General features: G+C 35.4%; 1 protein-coding gene across 1 annotated transcript in view; it reads left to right on the plus strand.

Moving 5' to 3' along the window:
• Window positions 1–23502, plus strand: part of CDH18 (cadherin 18) — a 696504-nt gene that overhangs the window by 355313 nt on the left and 317689 nt on the right. Inside the window, exon 4 of the mRNA XM_063451839.1 lies at window positions 5367–5661. Coding sequence (XP_063307909.1) covers window positions 5367–5661 — 295 coding nt within the window. The remainder of the gene's footprint in view (window positions 1–5366; window positions 5662–23502) is intronic.

A 23502-nucleotide genomic window follows, 5' to 3' on the forward strand; every position in this document is an offset into this window, starting at 1 on the left:
ATTACCCCCCACCTGAAGACCACCCACCAGGTGGGCAGGAGCAGGCTTGAGAGGAAATTTGGCGTGGAAAGAGCGAATCTTGTGGCTAGCATGAATGTCAGAAGCTGGAACCCAAGAATGCTCTGCAGGCCCATACCCCCTCCAATCAACCAAATACTGCAAGGAACCACGAGAAAATCTGGAATTGATTATGGAAGAGACCTCATACTCCTCCTGTCCAGAAACAACCAATGGAGGAGGGGGAATACTTGGGACAGTATACCTGAAGTGGTTTAAGCAAGGAGACATGAAAGGTGTTGGGAATGCGTAAAGAGGTAGGAAGTGCCAGAGAATAGGAGACAGGATTAATCCTCCTAGTGATACGGAATGGACCAATGAATCTGGGGGCAAACTTCATGCTAGGAGCCTTTAGTTTAACATTGCGTGATGATAACCACACCCTCTCACGCACTTGGTAAACAGGGTTGGCACCCCGTTGTTTATCTGCATAAAATTTGAAACGATCAGCCGCAATTTTGAGCGCTAAGTGAACCTTGGTACAAGTATCACGAAGAGAAGCAGTGTGATCATCCAAAGCAGGAATAGTCGTGTCGGAGAAAACAGCTGGCAGAACAGTAGGATGACGACTGTTATTAACAAAGAAAGGACTATGTCCAGAAGAGTCATGATTAGCATTGTTCCTAGCAAACTCGGCCCAGGGTAGTAATTCGGACCAATTATCCTGAGTGCTATTAACAAAACAACGCAAATACAATTCTAATGACTGGTTAGCCCTCTCAGCCATGCCATTGGTTTGTGGATGGTAAGAGGAAGAAAATTACAATTTAATGGCCAACTGTTTATTAAAAGCTCTCCAAAACCGAGACACAAACTGAGAAACAATATTGGGAGGAATGCCATGCAGTCGGACAATTTCTCGCACAAAAACAAGAACCAGGTCTTGAGAGGAAGGCAATTTCTTGAGTGGAACAAAATGAGCCATCTTAGAAAAGTGATCAACCACCATAAGAATGGTGGTATAGCCATTAGAACTAGGAAGTTCCACGATGAAATCCATGGACAAATGGGACCATGGAACACTAGGTACAGGAAGTGGGTGCAACAACCAAAGCTTATGAGGGAGCTTAGAAACTGCACAAACTGAACAGGCATGCACATATTCCTTAACATCACTTCTGAGAGAATCCCACCAAAATTATCTCATGATCGCGGATATGGATTTATTAATGCCTGGGTGTCCAGCAGTCATGTTGTTGTGGAACACCCTCATGACATTCTCTCTTTCACCGAATGAAACAAATAATTTATCGAGGGGTTTATTGCATGGTGGCTGAGACTGAGCCTCCATGATAGTACCAAGCAAAGGAGAAGATAATGAAAGAACAGTGGAAACGATGATACACTCAGGTGGCACAATAGGGGATGTCTCGTGTTCCTGTACAGACTCAGTATCAAACTGTCTAGATAAGGCCCGCCTTCACGTTCTTGGGAACAGGTCTGTAAGTTATAAGAAAGTTAAAGTGAGACAAAAACAAAGACCTTCTAGCTTGTCTAGAAGACAGTCGTTTAGTATCCCCTATATAAGCAAAATTTTTATGGTCGCCACTCTTTAAGCGCTAGGATAATAACCAACAATTCTCTGTTGCCAATATCATAATTACGCTCAGCAGGAGCAGACAGCTTTCTATACAAGTACCCACAGGGATGCAAAGGGGTAACCTGACTCTCCCTTTGAGAAAGAACAGCCCCTACCCCAGTTTTGGAGGCATCAACCTCCAGTATTAAGGGTTTGCTTGTGTCAGGATGTATCAATATGTCGGCAGAAGCAAACCTTTGTTTATTTCAGGATTACTAATTGATCCTGCACGTAGAACTGTATCACACCTAGGAGTAAGGATAATGTTTAACTGGACCTTAGAATGGCCAGACTTAACGTATCCAAGAATAGTCAAAATACTTGCTGAGGTAAGGGGTAGAGAATCAGACACAGCAATGAGAAAAAGCCAGAAGTCAAGGATACCAGAAATCAGGGAAGTGAAAATGAAGTCAAAGTCAAAAAACAAAAAATCAAGATCACAAACGCTCTCTCGGATTACCATGAGGCAGAAACCACGACATGGCAATGAGAGAATGTAAAAAAAGTAGTTTAAATAACCCTCCTGTTTTTCCGATTGGCTGTAACCGTCCTTTGAGCCCAAAATGTGAGCGCGCATGACGTCACACACACACCGTCGTGATTATTAGCATGGATGGCCATGGGGCTATAAAGAGGAAAAATACAAGTTAATGCCCAACTGCTTACTAACTGCCCTCTAGAACCTTTATACAAATTGGGAACCCCTATCAGATACAATATTTTGAGGGATACCATGAAGCCTGACAATGTCGCATATAAATATGGAAACCAGATCCTGAGAAGATGGCAATTTTTTGAGTGGAATTAAATGTGCCATTTTGGAAAACCGGTCAATTACTATAAGGATGGTGGTATACCCATTAGAACTAGGTAGGTTAACAATGAAATCTATAGATAAATGAGACCATGGAACACTGGGTATAGGAAGTGGATGGAACAATCCACATGGGAGTGTGTGTGGAACCTTAGAGACTGCGCAAATAGAACAGGGTACCACATAATCCTTGACGTCCCTTCTGAGTGACTCCCACCAAAATGATCTGGAAATACCAGATACAGTCTTATTAATACCCGTGTGTCCAGCAGTTACATTGTTGTGGAATATATTCAACACCTCTTTCCTGCCATGTAACGGAATAAACAATTTATCTAGAGGTTTATTGCAAGGTGCCTTGGACTGAGCCGCCATGATAGCACAAAGCAATGGTGATGACAAGGAAAGGACAGTGGGTGACGTCTCTTGTTCTAGTTCTGACTCTTGGTCAAATTGCCTAGATAAGGTGTCAGCTTTAACATTTTTAGGGCCAGGTCTATAAGTAATCATAGAGTTAAAGCGGGACAAAAATAGAGACCACCTAGCTTGTCTAGAAGACAGACATTTGGCATCACCAATATAGGCCAGATTCCTGTGATCAGTTATGATCAGCAAGGGGTCTTTGTAACCCTCCAAAAGATGTCGCCATTCCTTGAGCGCCAATGCAATGGCCAACAGTTCTCTGTTACCTATGCCAAAGTTATGCTCAGCTGGAGACAATTTTCTGGAGAAGTAACCACAAGGATGCAAATGGGTATCCTGACTCTCTCTCTCTGTTTCAGAGGCATAAACCTCAAGTATGAAAGCTTTTATAGTGTCAGGATATATCGATATGTCTGCAGAAGCAAACAATTTCTTGAGACGTTCAAAAGCTTCTTTGGCTTCTTTGGACCATATATTACAAATATCCCCCTTTGCGTGTCATATTGGTGATGGGGGCTATTACTGAAGAGAATCCTTTTATGAATCTACTGTAATAATTGGAGAAACCAATGAAACTTTAAATGGCCTTTGTAGAACAGCCTCTAGTTTGCAAGGATCCATTTGGAAGCCAGAGGCAGCTATATTATCCCCCAAAAACTGTACTTCAAGTTGATCAAACATGCATTTTTCAAGTTTACAATAAAAACCATTCTTGAGTAAAGTTTGTAATACTTGTTTAACGTGATCATGATGGGTCTGGAGGTTGGAGGAATAAACAAGCATATCATCTAGGTATACAAATCGCTAATGAAGTCCTGAAACACGGCCTGGGACATAACCAGATATTCATAGTGTCCATTTCTAGTGTTAAATGTGGTTTTCCACTCGTGACCATTCCTAATCCTGACCAAATTGTATGCACTCCTGAGGTCAAGTTTGGTAAAGACCTTAGCACCCTGGAGTCTGTCAAACAATAAAGAGATAAGGGCAATGGGATAGGCATTCTTTATGGTGATTTTATTTAATGCCCTATAGTCAATGTACGTACGTAATTCTCCATCCTTTTTAGACACAAAAAAGAACCTTGCTCTAGCAGGGGAGGATGATTTGCATATGTGACCCTTACTTAAGGCATCTCTGATGTACTCCTCCATGATTTTACTCTCTTGTGGGGATAGAGGCATAGCCCCTGGCAGCAGATCAATGGGACAATCATATGATCTATGTGGAAGTAGGACATTAGTTTGATGTTAAGTTAATTTACTTCATTTCAATATACATTTTCTTAAAGTGACTTTATTCATCTACAGGTGAGTTCCAAATGAAGTTTTCCTAAAGTGTTACAATCTCTGAGTCAAAATGTACTCAAATCATGGACCAACTGGATTGTGCAATGCCAAACATGTTTAGTTCCTGGTCGTCATTCTGAATTCAGCCAAAAAAGAGATGATGTATGGGGAAAAAAGATGATTGATGGCTAGATGTATATTTTATTCACAGATCAATTGAACAGTGAGCAATAGAGGGAAAAAGTGAAGTGCAGTAAAAAAAGATCTATATTTAGATATTATAATAAATATGAAATATAAAAATAAACATATCAATGTTTTACCGCTTCTCCTGTTCCTCCCTCCTTTTGTTACTTTTTATCAATTTATCTGGAATGATATGATAGAAAAATGCTGTCATCAAGGTATTGCAAATATAATTTTGTACCTTGTAAAGCATTCATTAAAATGACTACATTTTATAACACTGGTTGAGCACACAATTTCCTTTTATGTAATTAAAAATTGAATCCAAGCACCATGACCACTTTAGTGCTTTGAAGTGATCATAGTGCCTGGAGTCTTTATGTGATACTCAGCTTAACCCACTCTACTGCCAAAGGTTTAGATCCACCTCCAACAGGATTATTAGCTGTCCCAGAACAAGAGTTTTTGTGCACAGAATATCTGTGCTTGTTTGGCATTTGTTGTCTGCATTTTCAGAATTCTGGCTACAGCCAGACAAGGGTGGCATTGCATCCCTTCCATGCCACTCATGTCTTTCCTCAGCCCACCTTCTCTGTCATCAGCCCTAATCAAATGAAGGGGAGTGAAGGTAGCAGAGGAGTATTGGGCTAAGGAAGAACTTGGCCTTGGCACAAGAATTGAGGAGAGTTTTAGCTATTTTCTTTTGGCTAGTGGGAGAACTGGGGCAAGATAGAAAGGGTGACTGACCAAAACTGCAGTTTTCTTAAAACACTGTTTTTTTTAGTTGGAGTACTCTTAGGTGGGTTCAGATTTAGTCGAACCCTCTTGAAGTCCATCATTGCTACATGAAGCATTTCAGGAAATATGAAATGAATAGGAGAGCAACATTTATTAAAAAAAAAAAAAGCTACACATGTTTTCCAGACCTACTAATACAAACACAAAATGCTTATATAGTACATGTTTTTCATGTGCATATACATACTTAAATATGTTGCATGTTTCTGTTTTCTTTCAGTTGCACTCAAATTCAGACAAAGGTGATGGATCAGTAAAGTACATACTAACTGGTGAAGGAGCAGGGACTATATTCCTTATTGATGACACAACAGGTGACATTCACGCAACAAAAAGTCTTGATCGAGAACAAAAAACACATTATGTCCTACATGCACAAGCAATTGACAGAAGAACAAACAAGCCTCTTGAGCCAGAATCTGAGTTTATTATCAAGGTGCAGGATATCAATGACAATGCGCCTGAATTTCCAGATGGACCTTACATCGTTAGTGTTCCAGAAATGTCTGATATTGGTAAGCAACATACTCTTATTTGTTCCTATTCTATGGATCATTTTACTTTTAGCCGAATACAGTTCCTGTTCAAATAATGGTGCTTCAGCCTCAATCTTGTGGGTTTAATTTATGTCTGAAAGTTAAAGAGCATCTCTGAGAGTATCCAGCTGGGTGCAAAATATTGTGATGAGGGGGAACATAATACAACTCCTCATAGTGCAAATGGAAAATATGATTGTGTTTCATTACCTGCATTTCTCAAGTTGGACTTTGGGAAGTCCTCTGGTGTATAAAAACTTAAGAAATTATGTTTCCACAACAATCCTAAAGTCCCCAGCTTGACATGCAAATTATCACAGATAGGCATTGTGTTTTAGACTTCTTTCTGCAGGTACCCTTGGCAATGGATGCTATTTTAAAAATAGCTTTATTTTTTAAAACATAGCATGGGTTGCAATCCAAATTGGCAAGTGGCCAGAAAACAGCAATGGACTGCAGCTTCAACTTTGTGGGTCTCATCAGCATGGCACTAGTTCTGGTCTAGAATTTAAAGTCTCCCTGAGAGCATATAACTCGGTTCCAAAAAGATTATGGTGTGAGAACAAAACTCAACACAACCCCTCACAGTACAAACAAGAACATTATTGTCATGCATTGCCTGCATATCTCAATTTGGACAGAAATTTGAGCAACTGAGTTTTTTTTGAACCATTGTCCTTTTGGATCACAACCATTTGCTAACGGTATTTGTAGAAATGCAAAACAACGTTTAAATGGTTACTATAACCCTCTCAAAATATGTTTTACTCACCTGCCCTTCTGCTTCCCTTCCTGATATCACTGAGGCCACACACAGTCCAATCACAGGTCTCTCATGTGATTGGACCATTTAGTCAGTTCAGAACACATGTCCCCACACTGGGCCGGCGAGGGGAGGGGAGATGGAGGGAGAGATGATTCTTTAATAAACCAGTGTTGCATATGAAATAAGCAATAAAAATATTATGTCTCATTTCTTACAGAAAGTGGGAGGGTGCGCCCAAAGGGAAGGAGGGAGAGATGATTCTTTAATAAACCAGTATATAAACCAGTAATAACTGAATGGCTGTTGTATATCCACATATACCTGGCAAAGGTACATATGGGGGTATTGCTGAGCAAAATATGTAGTATTATACATTAGTAGCACACATAAGGTTTGCAAAATATACAGTACAAACTCACTATTTGAGTCAAAAAAGCAGAATAAATGCTTATTACCACTACACTTGGTACAAGCTAGCGGAAAAATGATTTACATAATAATATGTATTTTGAAATACCCTAGGTTGTCTTCTTTAAGAAATGGTATGCCTTTATGGCGTAGTTGGAATAATTAACCTTCTAAGAAAACTCCAAAGTGCGATATGGACCCTGCGTAAAAATTCTATGTTTGAAAAAATCTTAATCGGCTGTGTCTCAAATGTGCCCCTTTAACGTCCACATATACCTGGCAAAGCTACATATGGGGTTATTTCTGTGCTCAGACTGCATAGCTGAGCAACATATGAAGTATTATAGACCCATAGCACACATAAGGTTTGCAAAATACACAGTAAAAACTCACTGTGTGTGTCAAAAAGGCAGATAAAATGCTTATTACCACTACACTTGGTACAAGCTAGCGGAAAAATTATTTCAGGCTAAGGTTCAAAATATGCCTTTTGATTTACCCTGGGATGTGTTCTTTAAGAAATAGTATGCTTTTATGGGATAGTTGGAATATATAGCCTTCGAAAAAAACTCCAAAGTGGGGTAACGACACAGTTTAAAAATTCAAAGTTTGAAAAAAAAACTGCAATGGCTGTGTCAGAAATGTGCCACTTCAACGTCCACATATACCTGGCAAAGGTACATACGGGGGTATTGTTGTACTCGGACAACATAGTTGATCAACATATAAAGCATTATAAAGCCGTAGCCATTTGCAAAATATACAGTACAAATTCACTGTGTGTCAAAAAGGCAAAAAAAAATAATGCTTATTACCACTACACTTGATACAAGCTAGCGGAAAAATTATCCCATGCTAAGGTTTAAAATTTGCCTTTTGAAATACCTTCGGGTGTCTTCTTTAAGAAATAGTATGCCTTTTTGGTGTAGTTGGAAAAAGCAGCCTGCTAACATATTTCAAAATAGAATACGGACCCATTAAAACCCTCCATGTAAATTCACACTTAAAAACCAGAACTTTTCACGTCTCTTTTACAGCACTGTAACTTCACAAAATAGTGTCTAGATCATACATTGGGCTTATTGTTTTACTCAGAAGAGATAACTGAGCACAATTAGGGGGAATTTATGACAGTGGCACTTATCAAATGTAAGAAATACTCAGCGAAGATGCAACATGTATGTAAAAAATTATTTATTTTTTCTCACTGCAAAATTTGAAATAAATTGGTGGAAAAATGGTGGCAAGTTAAGGTATAATATATTTATTTATTTATAAAATATTTTACCAGGAAAGATACATTGAGATTTCTCTCGTTTTCAAGTATGTCCTATATGCATAATAATATATCCTGGAGTGTCTGCTTTCTCAAATGGAAGGCCTTTGTGAGGTTATTTGAACAGTCAAATGGCTATAATGCCACAAAATCAGACATCTGACCATCTATGAAAATTCCAACTATAGAAACTGAAATAGCATGGTCTCCTATATGGCATTGTAGCTTCACAGAATAGAGGCAAAGGTATACAATGGGGATATCGTTGTACTCAGCAGTATGGTGAGTACAATATGGTATTCTGTACAGGGATAGCACACACTAGATTTACAAAATACACATTACAAAAACCTTGTTATGTGTATATGCCAAAATAGAGAAATAACACAATTTTACTCTAATATTTAGCAGAGATTGGCAGTGAAATGGCAAAAGTGTCAAAATAACCTTAGGTAAATAGCCTGTGACATCTACTTTATATAAATATATACTTTTGTGTGGCAATTTTGTTTCCTGTAATGGGTAATAAACTTCCAAGACAAACTTACCAACTTCTAAAATTGTTTCACGCTGAAATTTTATTTTAGACCTTGTAGTTTTTGACCTGTAACTTTCAAAATAAACTGAAATCCTACACATATTATGTACTTTGTAAATCAAGACACATAAATGAATTGATTTTGAATTACTTTTCCTAAGCTGGACATATTATGCACACATTATTATTGCCAAAACATGGGGGAAAAAAGCATTTTTTTGTTTTTTCCCCATTATTTTGCTTTTTTTTTAATAAATTATAATTTATATATGTATATGTCACACAAATTAAAGCCCTTTTTGTTGTCTAAAAAACGGTATATAATATGTGTTGATACAATAAATGAGAGAGATGCAAATTGCATTTGAACACAAACAGCAAAAAAAAATTGCTTGTGTCCTTAAGGGTATGTCCAGCTTCTAAAGCTGCGGTTAATCCCTACTGCCCACTGTGGTTTTTAAAATGTATTTTTTTTATTTTAGAACACAATTCTTGTCTGTGCTCAAGTTTGGAACTAGGATAATTGGGACACATGATTTCTGGAGTTTCTGTGCACAAGGGGGAATGTTCCAAAGTTCACATTGATATATGCAGACAATGCACAGCAAAATTGCACTGTGGAGAGTTGCATTTTGTTTGGCCTCACCACAATATTTTTGGCACTTGGATATATAATAAACTTCCTACATACTTTAGTTTTAGATATGCACATATGTATGAAAAAGATTTTGCTCTCTCTTGCATGATATTCAATATTGTGCAATATATGCAATTTAATTCAATAGACTAAAATTCAATACTTATGCATAGTATGTTGCCAATCTCAACAATAGCAAAGAAAAGACTCGCTATAATTTCAGTAGCAATCTGATGAATAAAATTTACATATTTATTTGAAAGGTGAAATGATATAAATGAGTTTTGATACCTCTGTATTTTTTCAGTGGTTTTATGAGTTCACAACTACAAATATATTGTACAACTCCAGCCTTTAATTTGGTTTTGCGGGACATCTCAATGTTGCATATGAAATAAGCAATAAAAATATTATGTCTCATTTCTTACAGAAAGTACAAAAGCAAACAGTATAGTCAGAAACAGAAACTAAAAATAAACATTGTATACTAAAAAGACAAGTTTTTTTAAATCTAGATGTTTTAGGAAAAAACAAGGACACATTTTTTTTAGATGTGTAAAATATGTTCATACAAATGATACTGCTTTGCAAAGATAAAAGCCTGACTGTATCCAATTCCGTGTATATAGTCTTCTATATTGTATTTTCAGTAATTGTATTGGTAACAGACTGTTTAAGTCACTTTTCTCAGTTTTGATAAATAATCTGACAAAAAAAGTAATTATTTTTTTTAAATTAAATAAATACAAAAATTACTCAAATTTACCTAAACCATTGTGTTCCAAATGTTTCCAATTTGTTTTTCCATCCACTCAAGTTCACAATTTTAATACATAAATAAAAAGATGAGGATATGATAGAGGGGAATTGTGAAAAAAAACAAAACAAAAGCCTTCATAAGAGAATAACTGTTTTATTGAAGCTGACAATAAATCTCATACTAATGCTGGTTTCCATTTATTTTTTTCTACTGAAAGCGGGTGCATCAGTTCAAGAAGTTTCCTCTAATATGCAATCAAAGAGAACAAACTTATTATAATTATACACCAACAAATTATACACCAACGAATTCCATATTTACCTTATATTTTGAATAAACTTAGTAGTCACCCAAAACACTAATATTATATTTGTGTATAATAAAACCTGTATATATAAAAAAAATAATACCTCATCTATCTGAGTACCTGTTCCTTCTCTGAATTCTGTAAAATAACAGATCTGCAATGCTTGTGTTAGAAATTATTTATATCAGAGCAGAACTACGCTGGGAATCCCTTTTCAACTAAGGAACTGCTCTAAGCACAAAAATAATATATTCTAGTTGATAAATACCAGATAGACCATGTAGCAAGAGCACATATAAAGGGAATGGTGCCCACGCCAAAATGCAGTTTTAAATCTTAGAAGGCTACTTTCAATTACCTATCTTACCAGATAAATATGGGGATTTAGTCATACAATTTTAAAGCCCACTACTGCTTCGAACTAGTCCTACACTTATCTGAGCATGGAAAATAAATATGTTAAATGCAAAATGTACTGCTTAAATTGCTAAAGCGGTTCTCCTTAAATTTATGTTTTTTGATATGTGTACTATTCCCTTAATCTAAATTTTGCATATATTTTAGTCTTTACCTTAGCATCCATATGGAGAAATGTAAATTCAGATGATGCAAATGGTAACAACAAATATTACGTTTTGACAATTTAATACAAAGTCATAGTCCAAACATAAAATTAAGATTAATGAAATATGTATTATTCATAATAAAACATCATACAACAAACAATATAGTTTTACCAAATCAATAAATAATACAGTCACCATCATATTTTGGAATCTGTACAAATACATGTTATTAATATTAGTCCTTCTGTTATACCAAACTATGATCTGTCTAAATTACATATTTGCACTCAATAAAACATTATTTAAAAAATCTCAAAGATAAAAAAAATAATCCTTAACCCCTTAAGGACACATGACATGAGTGGCATGTCATGATTCCCTTTTATTCCAGAAGTTTGGTCCTTAAGGGGTTAAACCATGATGACCTTATTTTATTTTGTTATATTTTTATATTGTAGATGTCACTAGCTGACAAAATAAACTAGCATGTAGGCTATAGAACAAGACAACAATTTATAAGACAACCACAGGCTTATAAAATAAGCTGTATAACACAGCATCTGTAAATATGCAGAAATACACTTTACAAAACATTCAGCTTCAGAAATTAAATATGACATCACTAAGAAACACAAATTGATTTCCCTTATATATTGACTTTCTTAGCTTTTAGATAGTTGACATCACTTTAACAAATCAAGTTTGTGGACTTCTTTAACAAAAGATCAATAGTCACCTGGGATTAAAAAAGAAACACTGTCCAAATTCCTGCCAACCAAAGCTCAACAAATCAAGGAGTTCATAGAATGATTACAAAATGCAACTCACTCCAAAATGAGTTTCACAAATATTATGTAATGATATGATCACAAAGGTTTGTATTTGATTATATAAAGGTCTCTACAAATCTTGTTGTGATCCTGCTACAAAAATGTTTAAAAAGCTAAGGATATACAAGGTCAACCATGGTAGGTGTTAGTTCAAATAACCCTACAGCTATAGTTCAATTATATTTCCATCATTCTGAGTCAAAAATAAACCATGTTTCCAAATCCTGAAATATAGGGCTGTGTTTTCTTAGCAGAGTAAGGTTTTTATTTTTTATTTTTCAGGGTAGATAAAAATCAATGTTATTTTTTTCTTTTAGATTTGTTCTTTTTTTTTAATCTAAATCAGATTTTTTTATTTAAATTTTTTTTAATCAAATTTCTTTAAAAAAAAAATTAGGAGGAAATATGTATCTAAAAAGAGTTTTCTTTATTTATGATATATTGTAATGAGAAGTTTATTAACATAAAACAGGGTTTAACATAAAGAGTGTTGACGGCGCTGATTTCTAAACAGAAATGCTTTGGTGCTGCTTTATGTCAACCAGTGCCCAACAACTCACTAAAGCACAAAAATAGATAACAATAATACAAAAAAAGAAAGTGATACATATATAGTTACTTCTAAACCTGAGGCTTAGTTCCTGGACAAAATTTCATACAAGCCTTCAACAGCATTACAAATATTTAGAAAACAATTGACTCATAGTGTTACATTGTATAATAACCAAAAATGTGTACAAAAAAAACTAAAGAAATTGTCTCACAAACTCTCGAGCCACCAGAGTAGGCTCAGAAGATAATAGCACAACGGTGTACATATTCCACAGCCTTCTTAACGTTAAATGGTTTCACAATTTTCCTCTCAGACTTCGACTCTTGTAGAGGCAGATATCTCTGAATACTTGTTACATTTATTAGCAACACAAACACAATACATACGTGGAGAATAAAGCAAAATAAAATAAATTTACAAATATGGCTCAATTCACCCTTTCATGCTCTTCATCTAGTGCATAATCACTTTCTACATATCAAAAGTTTAAGTACTGTTCACTAAGGAATTGAAATTCACACCACTGGCTGCTCCATGTTTTCAATCTAGCAATCCAGTAATATTTACTAACAGAAGAAGCAGCTACAACACTCAAGCTAGTCCATTGTGGTGTATTCATAGTGCATTTTGTGAGTGTCCATATATTCCACACATATGCAATAGGCAAATGCATTCATACATTTCATATAGAAAATCCATTTAATTTTTTTTAAATTTTTATTACAGGATAAAGTAGTACTTGTCAGTCCCTGCATTGGCTTCCAGTTAGATATAGAGCTCAATTTAAAATTCTGGTGCTTGCTTACAAGTCCCTACATAATGCTGCTCCAACCTACCTATCCTTCCTAATACACAAGTATGTCCCGTCAAGGCCACTACGCTCGGCCAAAGACCTACATATATCCTCTGTCTGTACTTCCACCTCTAACGCTCACCTCCAAGACTTTTCCAGGGATGCACCTCTTCTGTGGAACTACCTTCTCTTCTCTGTAAGAATTTCACCCAGTCTCGACTCATTCAAAAAATAATTGAAAACTCAATTTTGAAAACTCAAACTTCAAGAAAGCATATCAATTAGTTAGTAGGTTTTGTTTTTAAATTATCTTTATTTGATTTATAAAAGACTTAACAAACAGAAAAGGGAGTATGACAATCCTCCCAAAAACATGCAATTACAAAACAGAAGTATATCTTTTACTTTTATACAGAAATCTGCATAGACCTTCCAAATACATTTGACAACACAGATAGGAAATAAACAAAACAAGACAGGACAAACAGTATTGGTCATTCTCCATCAAAGCATAATACTAGGTTAGAAAGCTCGCCACTTACTACCAATCCCCCCCCCCCCCCCCCCTCCACACACACAAAAAAAAAGACATAAGCTCGGGGCCAAAAATACATCCAAGATACTAAACAGTAATATGTAGACCTAAAACAGTAATTTATAGACCTAAAACCCTATCCAATCAGAATATCTGTAAGTAGGTTTTTATCCCCCACCCCCCATGACTCCTCTCCTGCAACTGTCAAAAATTACCTATTAAGGGCCCTCAGCGAATAGTTTTCTAACAACTTACTTCGTTCCCCTACTTTTACCCTTTTATCACTATAACCCACTCCCTCTAGAATGTAAGCTCATTGAGCAGGGCCCTCCACCTCTCTGTTCCTGTACGTCCAGTTGTCTGGTTACAATTACATGTCTGTTAGTCCACCCATTGTACAGTGCTACAGAATCTGATGGCGCTATATAAATAATAAAATAACAATAATGATCCCTAAGTGAAATCTAAAGCTTAATAATGTAGAAATAGTATTTCATACATTACAAAAAGATTTATCATAAAATAAGTAAATTAACAAAAAAAAAATGAAAGAACCAGAAGAAAATTATCAAATATTTGCTAGATTAGTCAGACCTTCTGTCTGTAACCTCTTTTTCCAGACTTTCAGTTTGTGCAGGTGAATAGAATTCACCAATCAAAAGCATACCATTGTAGCCACTGTAGAAAAGTTTTCCTTTGCTTCTCAATGAGCTCTAGCCCTAGAAAATACATAACTGAGAACTTTTCATTTTTCACATCAGAATATGGTGTTTGTTATTTCATACTTTATGTGTGTCAGAATTTACTTTAACAAACACCAAATCATCATCATTAACTAAGAACTTTTAATTTAAAAAAATAAATAAAAGGGGCAGGTAACTTTTCATTTGATGATATGTTAGTCAAAAAGTAAGGTTTTAGAACATTATTCAGATATAGGCCTTGGTTTCATATTTTTGAATAACATTTTCAGATAATTTAATTTTTTTTGTATACACTTTAAAAAAAATTGTTTGTAATATTATATATCGAAAATATATAATATATATAAAAATAACAAAATACTGAAATAGTTTTTAAATTTTAAATTATTTAAAAAATTATCTACATTATTAAGCCATTGTAAGAGCCAAACTTTGGGAAAAACACTGTACACAGCAATTTTCAAAAAGTAGACAGGGATTCCATTCAAAAATTGCATGTATACAGGATGATGCAACATGGTGCTTAAGCAGGCATGAGAAAGATAAACATAACTCCATTCACATAGAAAGTTCTATTCTATCAGTTACAGTACATACATAACATGCAACAGCATATTGATTAGGCACTTAGCTTATTATTGTTGATTGACACCACATTAAATCCGCTTGTGCATTTTGCATTTCATCATCTTGCTTTAAATATCCTACGCATACGTTACTTGTTGTTATGTCCATTCATGTGTTTGCTAGCATGAATTTACTTGCTTTCTATTCAATCAAAAGGATAGATGAATCACAAGTCTATCAATGGTAAAAGTGCAATTAAATTATTTGATAAGACAGTCATTACCACACAATTGGACAATTTCACAAAAAATTTAGAAAGCAAAATTCGTAAATTAGTAAATGCAATTTTAATCCCATGTAGAGCATATGCTGGCAGCTTCACAGGTAACCATGGTAACTAATTCATTGAAACATGTGTATTTAGGTAGACATGTCTACAAAAGTCTATTACTTTTTATTGATATTAATAGGAATCTTGCCAGTTGCATTTGAACATTTTTAAAAGACATGTTTCACAGAGTTATTACTAAATAAACTTGTAAAATTGCATCTAATTTAATCTTTACTAGACTTGAACAGTCAAATTCACTTACCAGAAATGTAATTCTTAGTCAGTGTACATGATTTTTCATACAGATTGAATTATTTTGCATTCTATTAAACTGAGAAAAATAACATGCTGTTTTTTTCCAAAAGTTGATATAGTAACGTAGTAATGTTATAATTTAGGTTAAACAAAAGGTATAAACACACAAAGCTTGATATAAAGAACCGTTTTTGCTGAAACTGATCCCAAAAAAATAGAAAGGATAAATTTAAGGAATTTCTAATATTGTTTCAAAAGTATCTATTTATATTGACCTTGAATACACATGAGAATGTTATCATCCCCATCAAAGACAAATATATGTTAAATGTCTTGCTTCATTTTGCTATTAAAATTTATGTTTATTAAAGGAGCACTACAGGGTCAGAAACACAAACACGTATTCCTGACCCTATAGTGTTAGAACCACCATCTAGCCCACCTGCCCCCTATTGCCTCCCTAAATATAGTAAAATCTTACTTGTATTCAAGTCTACAGCTGCTGACTCTGCCCCTGTCTGCCTCTGACCTGCCTCTGAACTGCCTCTGTCTGCTGACATCATCAGAATTGGTGGTATTAGCCAATCAAAATGCTTCCCGATAGGATTGGCTGAGACTGTCAAGGAGGCAGAAGGGGGCAGAGCCAGCACAAGTCAAACACAGCCCTGGCCAATCAGCATCTCCTCATAGAGATGAATTGAATCAATGCATCTCTATGAGGAAAGTTCAGTGTCTGCATGCAGAGGGTGTATACACTGAATGTCAGTGCCAGTGCCAGTGTCTTTAAATAGTCTACCAGTTCCCCTCCCGATATTAGGTTCTGGATCTGCCCCTGACAAGGAAACATTTCTGCTGAACAGGGGCCCAATATATGCTGCAGTGCTGTACATGTAAACAACCTAGAAATTTGTTTTGATTTGTTTTGACTTGAGGCACCTTGGAAAAACCTTGACATTTTAAGGACGCCTTGAACCTAAAAAGTTTGGGAACCACTGGGTTAAACCATTCTCGAATGGTTTAACCCCCAAATTTTCTCCAGCTGCAATGTCCACACCCCTCAGACGGCATCAGGCTTTAGAATTTTCTGATTCAGGAAGCATGGAGGGACGCTGGACAGGGGCACAGCTGATTCACTGAGAGCGATTAGTTGATGCTCTCAGCATATCAGTGACACGCCATTCACTATATTGGCTTGAGAAAGAAACATACCTTTCTGAACCCAGTTTCATGAATGGAGAGTCACCGATTGGCTGAGAGCATCAGCTAATCAGCAGCGCCCCTGCCTAGTAGTACACGGCACTTCCTGAATCTGAAAATTTAGAAGCCAGATGCAGCTGTGGGGGTGTGGACATCACCGCTGAAGGTCAACATTTGCCTTCTTGAAGGCAACTTTTACCCCTTGAGATAAGAGTAGCAATCGAACAGAGGTGAGTTTTTGTGTTTTTTTGGGGGGTTGGGTTGGTTGGAGTAGTGCTCTAAAAAAAAAGAAGGGAAAAAAACTAAGAATTAGTAGAAAAAACTGGAAAAATAAAGAAACAGATTTAGCATATGTTTAAAACAAAAAAAAATGAATTATACCTCAGGATAAAGGGGTTGAGATTAATTACTTTGAGTAAAAGTAACTTGACATTCCCTGGTCCTAAGCTTAGATATTTGAGTTCACAGTATTTGTGCATAGGGATGTGGAATCTGGGCATCCTGTGATTCTTTTAGATGTGAGATCCAAGTCCATATCTTAACATCCACCTCAATGTATACTGGAATTGGTTCATATTTAGTGATTCTGTAGCGCGTTAGGGTAATATAGGGTCTAAGGAATAGTGTAATAATAATAAGTGTAACAATTTAGGGTAAAGTATGAGTTAAGATTTAGTGTGGCAGTAGGTATCACTTGGAGTGTTACACACACTAATCTTGGGTGCATGTCTGTATCATTATATATTCTAAGTCTTAAAGGATAACAATTAGAAGATGTTTTATCACTTCAAAGCCTCTGTGGCCTTAATAACATAATATGGATTGAGCAATAAACAGTCTGTTGAGAAATACAGGTGTTCATTAACATTCTAAACATGTTCAGCTCTTAGAAGTGTGAAGATAGACCTTGTTCTGTTTAATGGATGCCCCCTTGTTTTCTTTCAATATACATTGTCTTAACTAATTCATCCATAACATACTGTGACCTTTTCTTGCCATTAACATATGTTGTTTGAAAGCTGCAGGTAATTTATTGTCTGTTTTAGGACATTTCACTGCTTGCAAACAATCTGTTTCACCAGGTCAGATATTTTAGAGAGTTGCAACCACAAAATAATTTGCACCTGCTCCAAATAAGCTGTCTTTAAAAATGCATTTAATCCGTTTTTGCTCAACCAAGCTTGATTGCATTTTCTTTTTATTTCCAAATTACATTTTGTTGTCCACAAGCATGTTTCTGATTGCTTTATTATAGCTACTAGGATTGGAAAAAAAATAAATTGTAAATAAATATGGCCTAAATGATGGTGTGAATTGTTGTGTTCCTTTTGTGCAGGTGAACAATGTACAAAAAAGGTTTAGCCAGTGGGTTAAGGAGCATTTTTTTCCATTTGCTTTCTCTTAACATTCTTGTTTTTTAAGAAGATGCATTTTTAAGCAGGTACATTTTTCTGGAGTGAAAAAAAAAATCTCTTTAATCCCTCCCTAAAATTCGTAAAAGAAGTTCCAGTGAAAAATGAGTTACTGTGATGTGCTTGATTAGACGTGTAGGTGAAAATAATAGAAATTGATTAATGTGGATACACTTGTGCTTATGAGAAGGACATGCATTGATGTTTCTTTCATTTTATACTGATTTTGGTCGCAAATGATTCACTGTGGAAACACAACAAAGTTTCACTTTCTTTACAAATTACCATGAACACAGAAAATAACTCTCCAAAATGATAAAACACAAATTATGAAATTCAAAGGTGTGTGGCTTTATATACCATTTTACATTCTGCTATTTCACTCTGTATCATTAACCTGTGTGCTTTAAATTAATTGTCATAACCCTGTATAACCTAGAATGTAGAAATCTAGTGAGCAATTAGGCAGTGAAGTGGTTTAACTACATTAAGCACGTTCCGATTAAAAAAGCAGAGACCGCAAATCAAGAAAATGCATATAATTAATGAGATTTTCAGCATTAGTTAGTATCATGATCCATGATAATAAAAGGATGCAAAGAAAGAAATTATATATTTTTTTGCATCTTAATGAGCTTAGATGCAAATAAAAAATCATGAGAAAGACAGGTTATAAAAACGACATTTCCTGTTATGAAAGAAACCTTATGAATATTGACACATTTAGATTCCTGTGGGTATTCCCACGAAGCACCTCAATCCATCTGTTGGCAAATTTTCCCTGAGCATAAAAAGATATGTTTAACATGTAAAAACATGAAATCTGTATTCTCCATTTAAATTGGAAACATAAATCCTAAAAAGGTAAATGAACAATGAAGGACATATTCATTTTAGTGGTGTGAGTGGTCGAGTAAGGTAGTTGAGAAAGCTTGTCTGAAATTCACATGCTTTTTAAAGGTGAATGTAGTCAAGGAAGTATATAGAATTATAGTCTATGATACCAGATAAGAACCAACTTGTACAACAAATATAAAAATTGCAGTTTACAATCTAAATTAGGTTATATCAGTAAATGAGAACTGTTAACAATAGCTGAAGCAGTAATCTACAATGTCAGTCATTGGACACAAAGACCATTAAGATACTATTAGGCACGACATGGGTATTGACAGTAGTGATGAAAATAACATTTCTGAGGTGTTATGAGACATTTTAGGTGGCTGGTGGAGAAATGTGGCAGTAATGTATATCTATATGTAATATATATATATTCTATTTCTTTTTTATTTATTCTTATTTTTTCATTAGTCATTTCATCTTTTTGAAATGAGAAACATGCACATTATATGAGTACTAGTTTATATTATTGGCTTTGTTCTATATTATCTTTTCCATTAAATAATTCATAATTTTAAATAATTTGTACATTTTTCATAGTATTTACATTTTCCACTACACAGTCAAATCTTTCTGAAGTCTTATCAATAATTATGGAGGCAAAATTACATTGCATCATTCACATTTAATTTGATAAATGGTATTCATAAAATGGTGACTGCGCACAGCTGCTTTTTATTCGGTATCTACAATATGAGCACCTGAAAATGTTTTGACACAATGTTATTATTAATACTGATTTATGCATACTCTCAGGGTTATTCACTTGAGTAAAAATGCAAAAGGAATTAAAAATGAATTTCAAATTTTGGGTTTAGATAGTCTGGCCTTAAAGTTTAGATAGTCTGGCCTTAAATTTAAAATTCACTTTGATTTCTCACTTTAGTACCTGTCTGTGCTTTTATGTCGAATAAAGAGGGGACAAGTCGTGTATTATGGATTAAAATGTTTTATAATTACTACTTGCAAAAGATATTGAACTCTGCTAAAGTACTTTGAAGCTTGAATACAAAAGAAAAACAACAAACAAACAGAGGACCCTCATTTGTCATTGACAGAGCAAACTCACTGTGTTCCTGTTTGTTTATCCACATTTATTTGGACCAATTCATGTTTACTGTTTAGCCAGACTTGGACACAATTTCATGGTGATTAGGAAAAGATGTATACTTACAAATTAAAAAAATAGTGGGGAGGACAGTAATGAAAGAAAAGAAAGAACACTAATTTATATTAAAGCTAAGACAATATGAAAAGTAGTACAAGATCAGTTAAAAACATGTCAACCTAGTTCCATGTAGACACACAAAGTAGTCAGACCCCATTTTTGGGGAAAATAAATAAAGACCATCAGATTAAAGTAAGTCCCCAATCATCACTAACAATGATCAGAAGGTAGGGGCAAGTATTAGAAATGGAAATAGGTAAGAAACAAGGAGAGAGAAATAGGCATACCACACCCCAAAAAGCATAAGCAAACATTACCTCCCCAAAACACAAAAGTAGTGGAAAATGAGGGGGATCTGAAGTATGGAAAATGAGGGATATCTCTATTTGACTTTAAGGCAGCCTTAAAGTCAAATAGAGATATGAAAACCTACTGTACTAAAAAAAGTGGGGGAAGAAGCAGAGTCAAACCTAAACACTCATATTGTCCCTAAAATACCAAAAACTGAAGTGAGCATACATTTAAAAAAGAAAATAAAGAAGTGCTACAAATAATGTGCTACCAAAAAAGTGACAGGGAGCAAGGAACATCAGCACGCTGTAGTTATGGGCATATGAGTGGAGCCTAAAAATATTTCTCCTTATACAACCCAGAGAGCAATTAGCCATGTGCAGAGGACCAATCATATTACATTTTCTTCTTGCCTGTTATGTGCATTTGCTATGTGGTATAAATTTGACATAATCTAGCATTTATACCCCGATGACCCTCGGCTTGGTCTCTCAATGAGACTTCCAATTAGTGCAATCACTGAGGTTTTTATTTATACCTTGTACACTTCAATTTATGTTTTTTTTTATGCCAACTGGGGGTCAGTTTATTGATGGTGTCTTTTAAGTTGGGGTTATTAGTTTGCCCATATTTCCTCCCTGGACACATTTACCTTGGATTGTCTTCTTGTTACACTTCCAGATTGACAACATTTTTATGAAACATTATGTCTATCCCAGCTATTATCTTTTTAAATCTCTCCTAGTGTATGTAGTGACTAATTTAGTGGGGGGTTTAATGGTTTACCACTATTATAGCCTGCTCCTCTCTCTACATTCAGGGCCTTGCTCAGACTTTGCTGGCCCTGTGTAATAATAGGGTGCAGATGTTTATCTACAAGTCATCTTTCCCCTTTTCGTTTCATATGGCTTCTCATTATTGTAAAGAGTCTTATTTTAGCGACGCCTAGCCCCTCCACTGGACCCACCCCCCATAATGCTGATCCCTTTTCACATGCCAATGTATTGGGCATTTTAGTTGGGTCCCTCCTCACTTCTTCCAATTGGTTGAAACTGCGGCCCATCTGGGGATCATTAGTCACACTTCTCGGTAGATGGAGGGCAGGCCACAAAATACTGGTGCCATCCATACCTGACATGATTGACCTGTATTTGGGTCGCCTACCCATTGTGGGCTGACATGTATAGCAAGCCTTTCTTAATTCTCCCCATGAGGTGGTAGGCTCCCCCCTCCTTGTCAGTCTTATATGGGGTGAGCAAGCAATTATACTATTGGAGGGTTGTCCCCTCCTTTTACACAGGATTGGCTTGCACTTATAATTGGCCATCAATATGATTGGTTCCATGCACATGACTAATTACCCTTTGGGCTATATCTGGAGCAGTGTTTTTAGACTTCACTCATATGCCCCTAACAATGGCGTGCTGACATGCTTCCTTGCTCCCTGTTACTTTATTGGTAGCACATTATGGGTAGCACTTCTTTTATTTAACCTTTTTTCTTTTAAATTTATGTATATCACTTCAGTTTTAGGCCTAGTGGTTTAGGTGGGCACTAGTAGTATAGCTACGGGATTTTATGGACAGTATGAGAGTTTAGATTAGGCTCCGCTTCTTTCCCCATTTTTTAGTTCAGTAAGTCTTTATATCTCTCTTTGACTTTGAGGCTTCCTTTCTCTCCCCCTCATATTTTACTATTTTTGTGTTTTTTGGGGGGGATCTTTGCTTATTTGTTTTTTGGGGGTTAGTATGCCAATTTATCTCTCCTTTTTCCCTACCTATTTTCATTATTATTATTATTATTATTATTATTATTATGATATTTATATAGTGCCATCAAATTCCGCAGCGCTGATAAACATTTGGAATGGTATATGTAAAAACAACCTTAAAGGTGAGTAGCGTAAACACTGATTAGCTGTGGAAATATAAACCACTCTATAGTATTGAGGGATAGCTTGCAACAAAAGGCAGCTTACTTTTAGAGAAGTTTCACACTGTAATATATAGCTGTGCAACTAAAATTACATTAAAAATAAAATATGGATAAATCATGATATATACATTGCTAATAGCTTTACTTGTGCAATCAATGTATATATTTACATATAACTTGTAATAGTTAAATTTACACAGGGACGTTTAATATGTATTAATGACGATCAATAAATGCTATAACAACATACATTCAAAATTAGATCAACTTACATTCAAATCTGATATTAAATCAGATAAATCTGATATCTGAATTTTGGTATTATTGTAATTTTGGAGGCCTATGTTCTCTATAAGATTATTGCGGTGTTGGTTATTATTAGAGGTTATCAGTTACTTGAGGTAATTTTTTAAGGTAGCATTTGTGTTTTTCTTTTCTTTTAAATAGTCTATCTCATTTTTTCAAATGCATAAATATATAAACAAACACATATCAATTCATACCAAATACATACATTGATAACATTACGCATAGACATGAGAGGACTATTGGCTGGGCTCTCTAAGAGAAACATTTGTATTTTCTATAATTGGTTTTGTAAAAAATAAAAAGCTTATTTGTATGCCATTAAGCTAGTTAATTTTTTTTCATCGTATATGTGGTTCAGATACACTGTCTCTTTAACCCCTTAAGGATGGTGGGCATTCTATGCCGTCCTTTTTGGGGTTGTCGTAAACGCCAGCGGGCAGCATAGAACATTCCCGCCATCCTTACTACTTACCGGGTACCCGCCGTTCCCACGCCGGAGTTCACAATCCTGGGGTCTGCCTGGGAGCTCAGGCAGACCCCCTCTACCGATCCACCCCCCCATCCATGTGATCGCGGGGTACTCACGGTCACATGGTCGGAATAGCCGGCTTATGCAGTGCCTGCAGGGGGCCTGCTTGAACTATCAGGCAGCCCCCCTCATGCCTGTAAAAAAATTAGTAAAAGTTTTTGAACAGTTTTTAAATTAAATAAAAAGTATTAATATATATGATCTAAGTACTTTTGTACTTTTATATACATATACACACATCATTAATAATAAA

This window comes from Pelobates fuscus, chromosome 4 (assembly GCF_036172605.1).
Source record: "Pelobates fuscus isolate aPelFus1 chromosome 4, aPelFus1.pri, whole genome shotgun sequence".
In the NCBI taxonomy this organism is placed as follows: domain Eukaryota; kingdom Metazoa; phylum Chordata; class Amphibia; order Anura; family Pelobatidae; genus Pelobates; species Pelobates fuscus.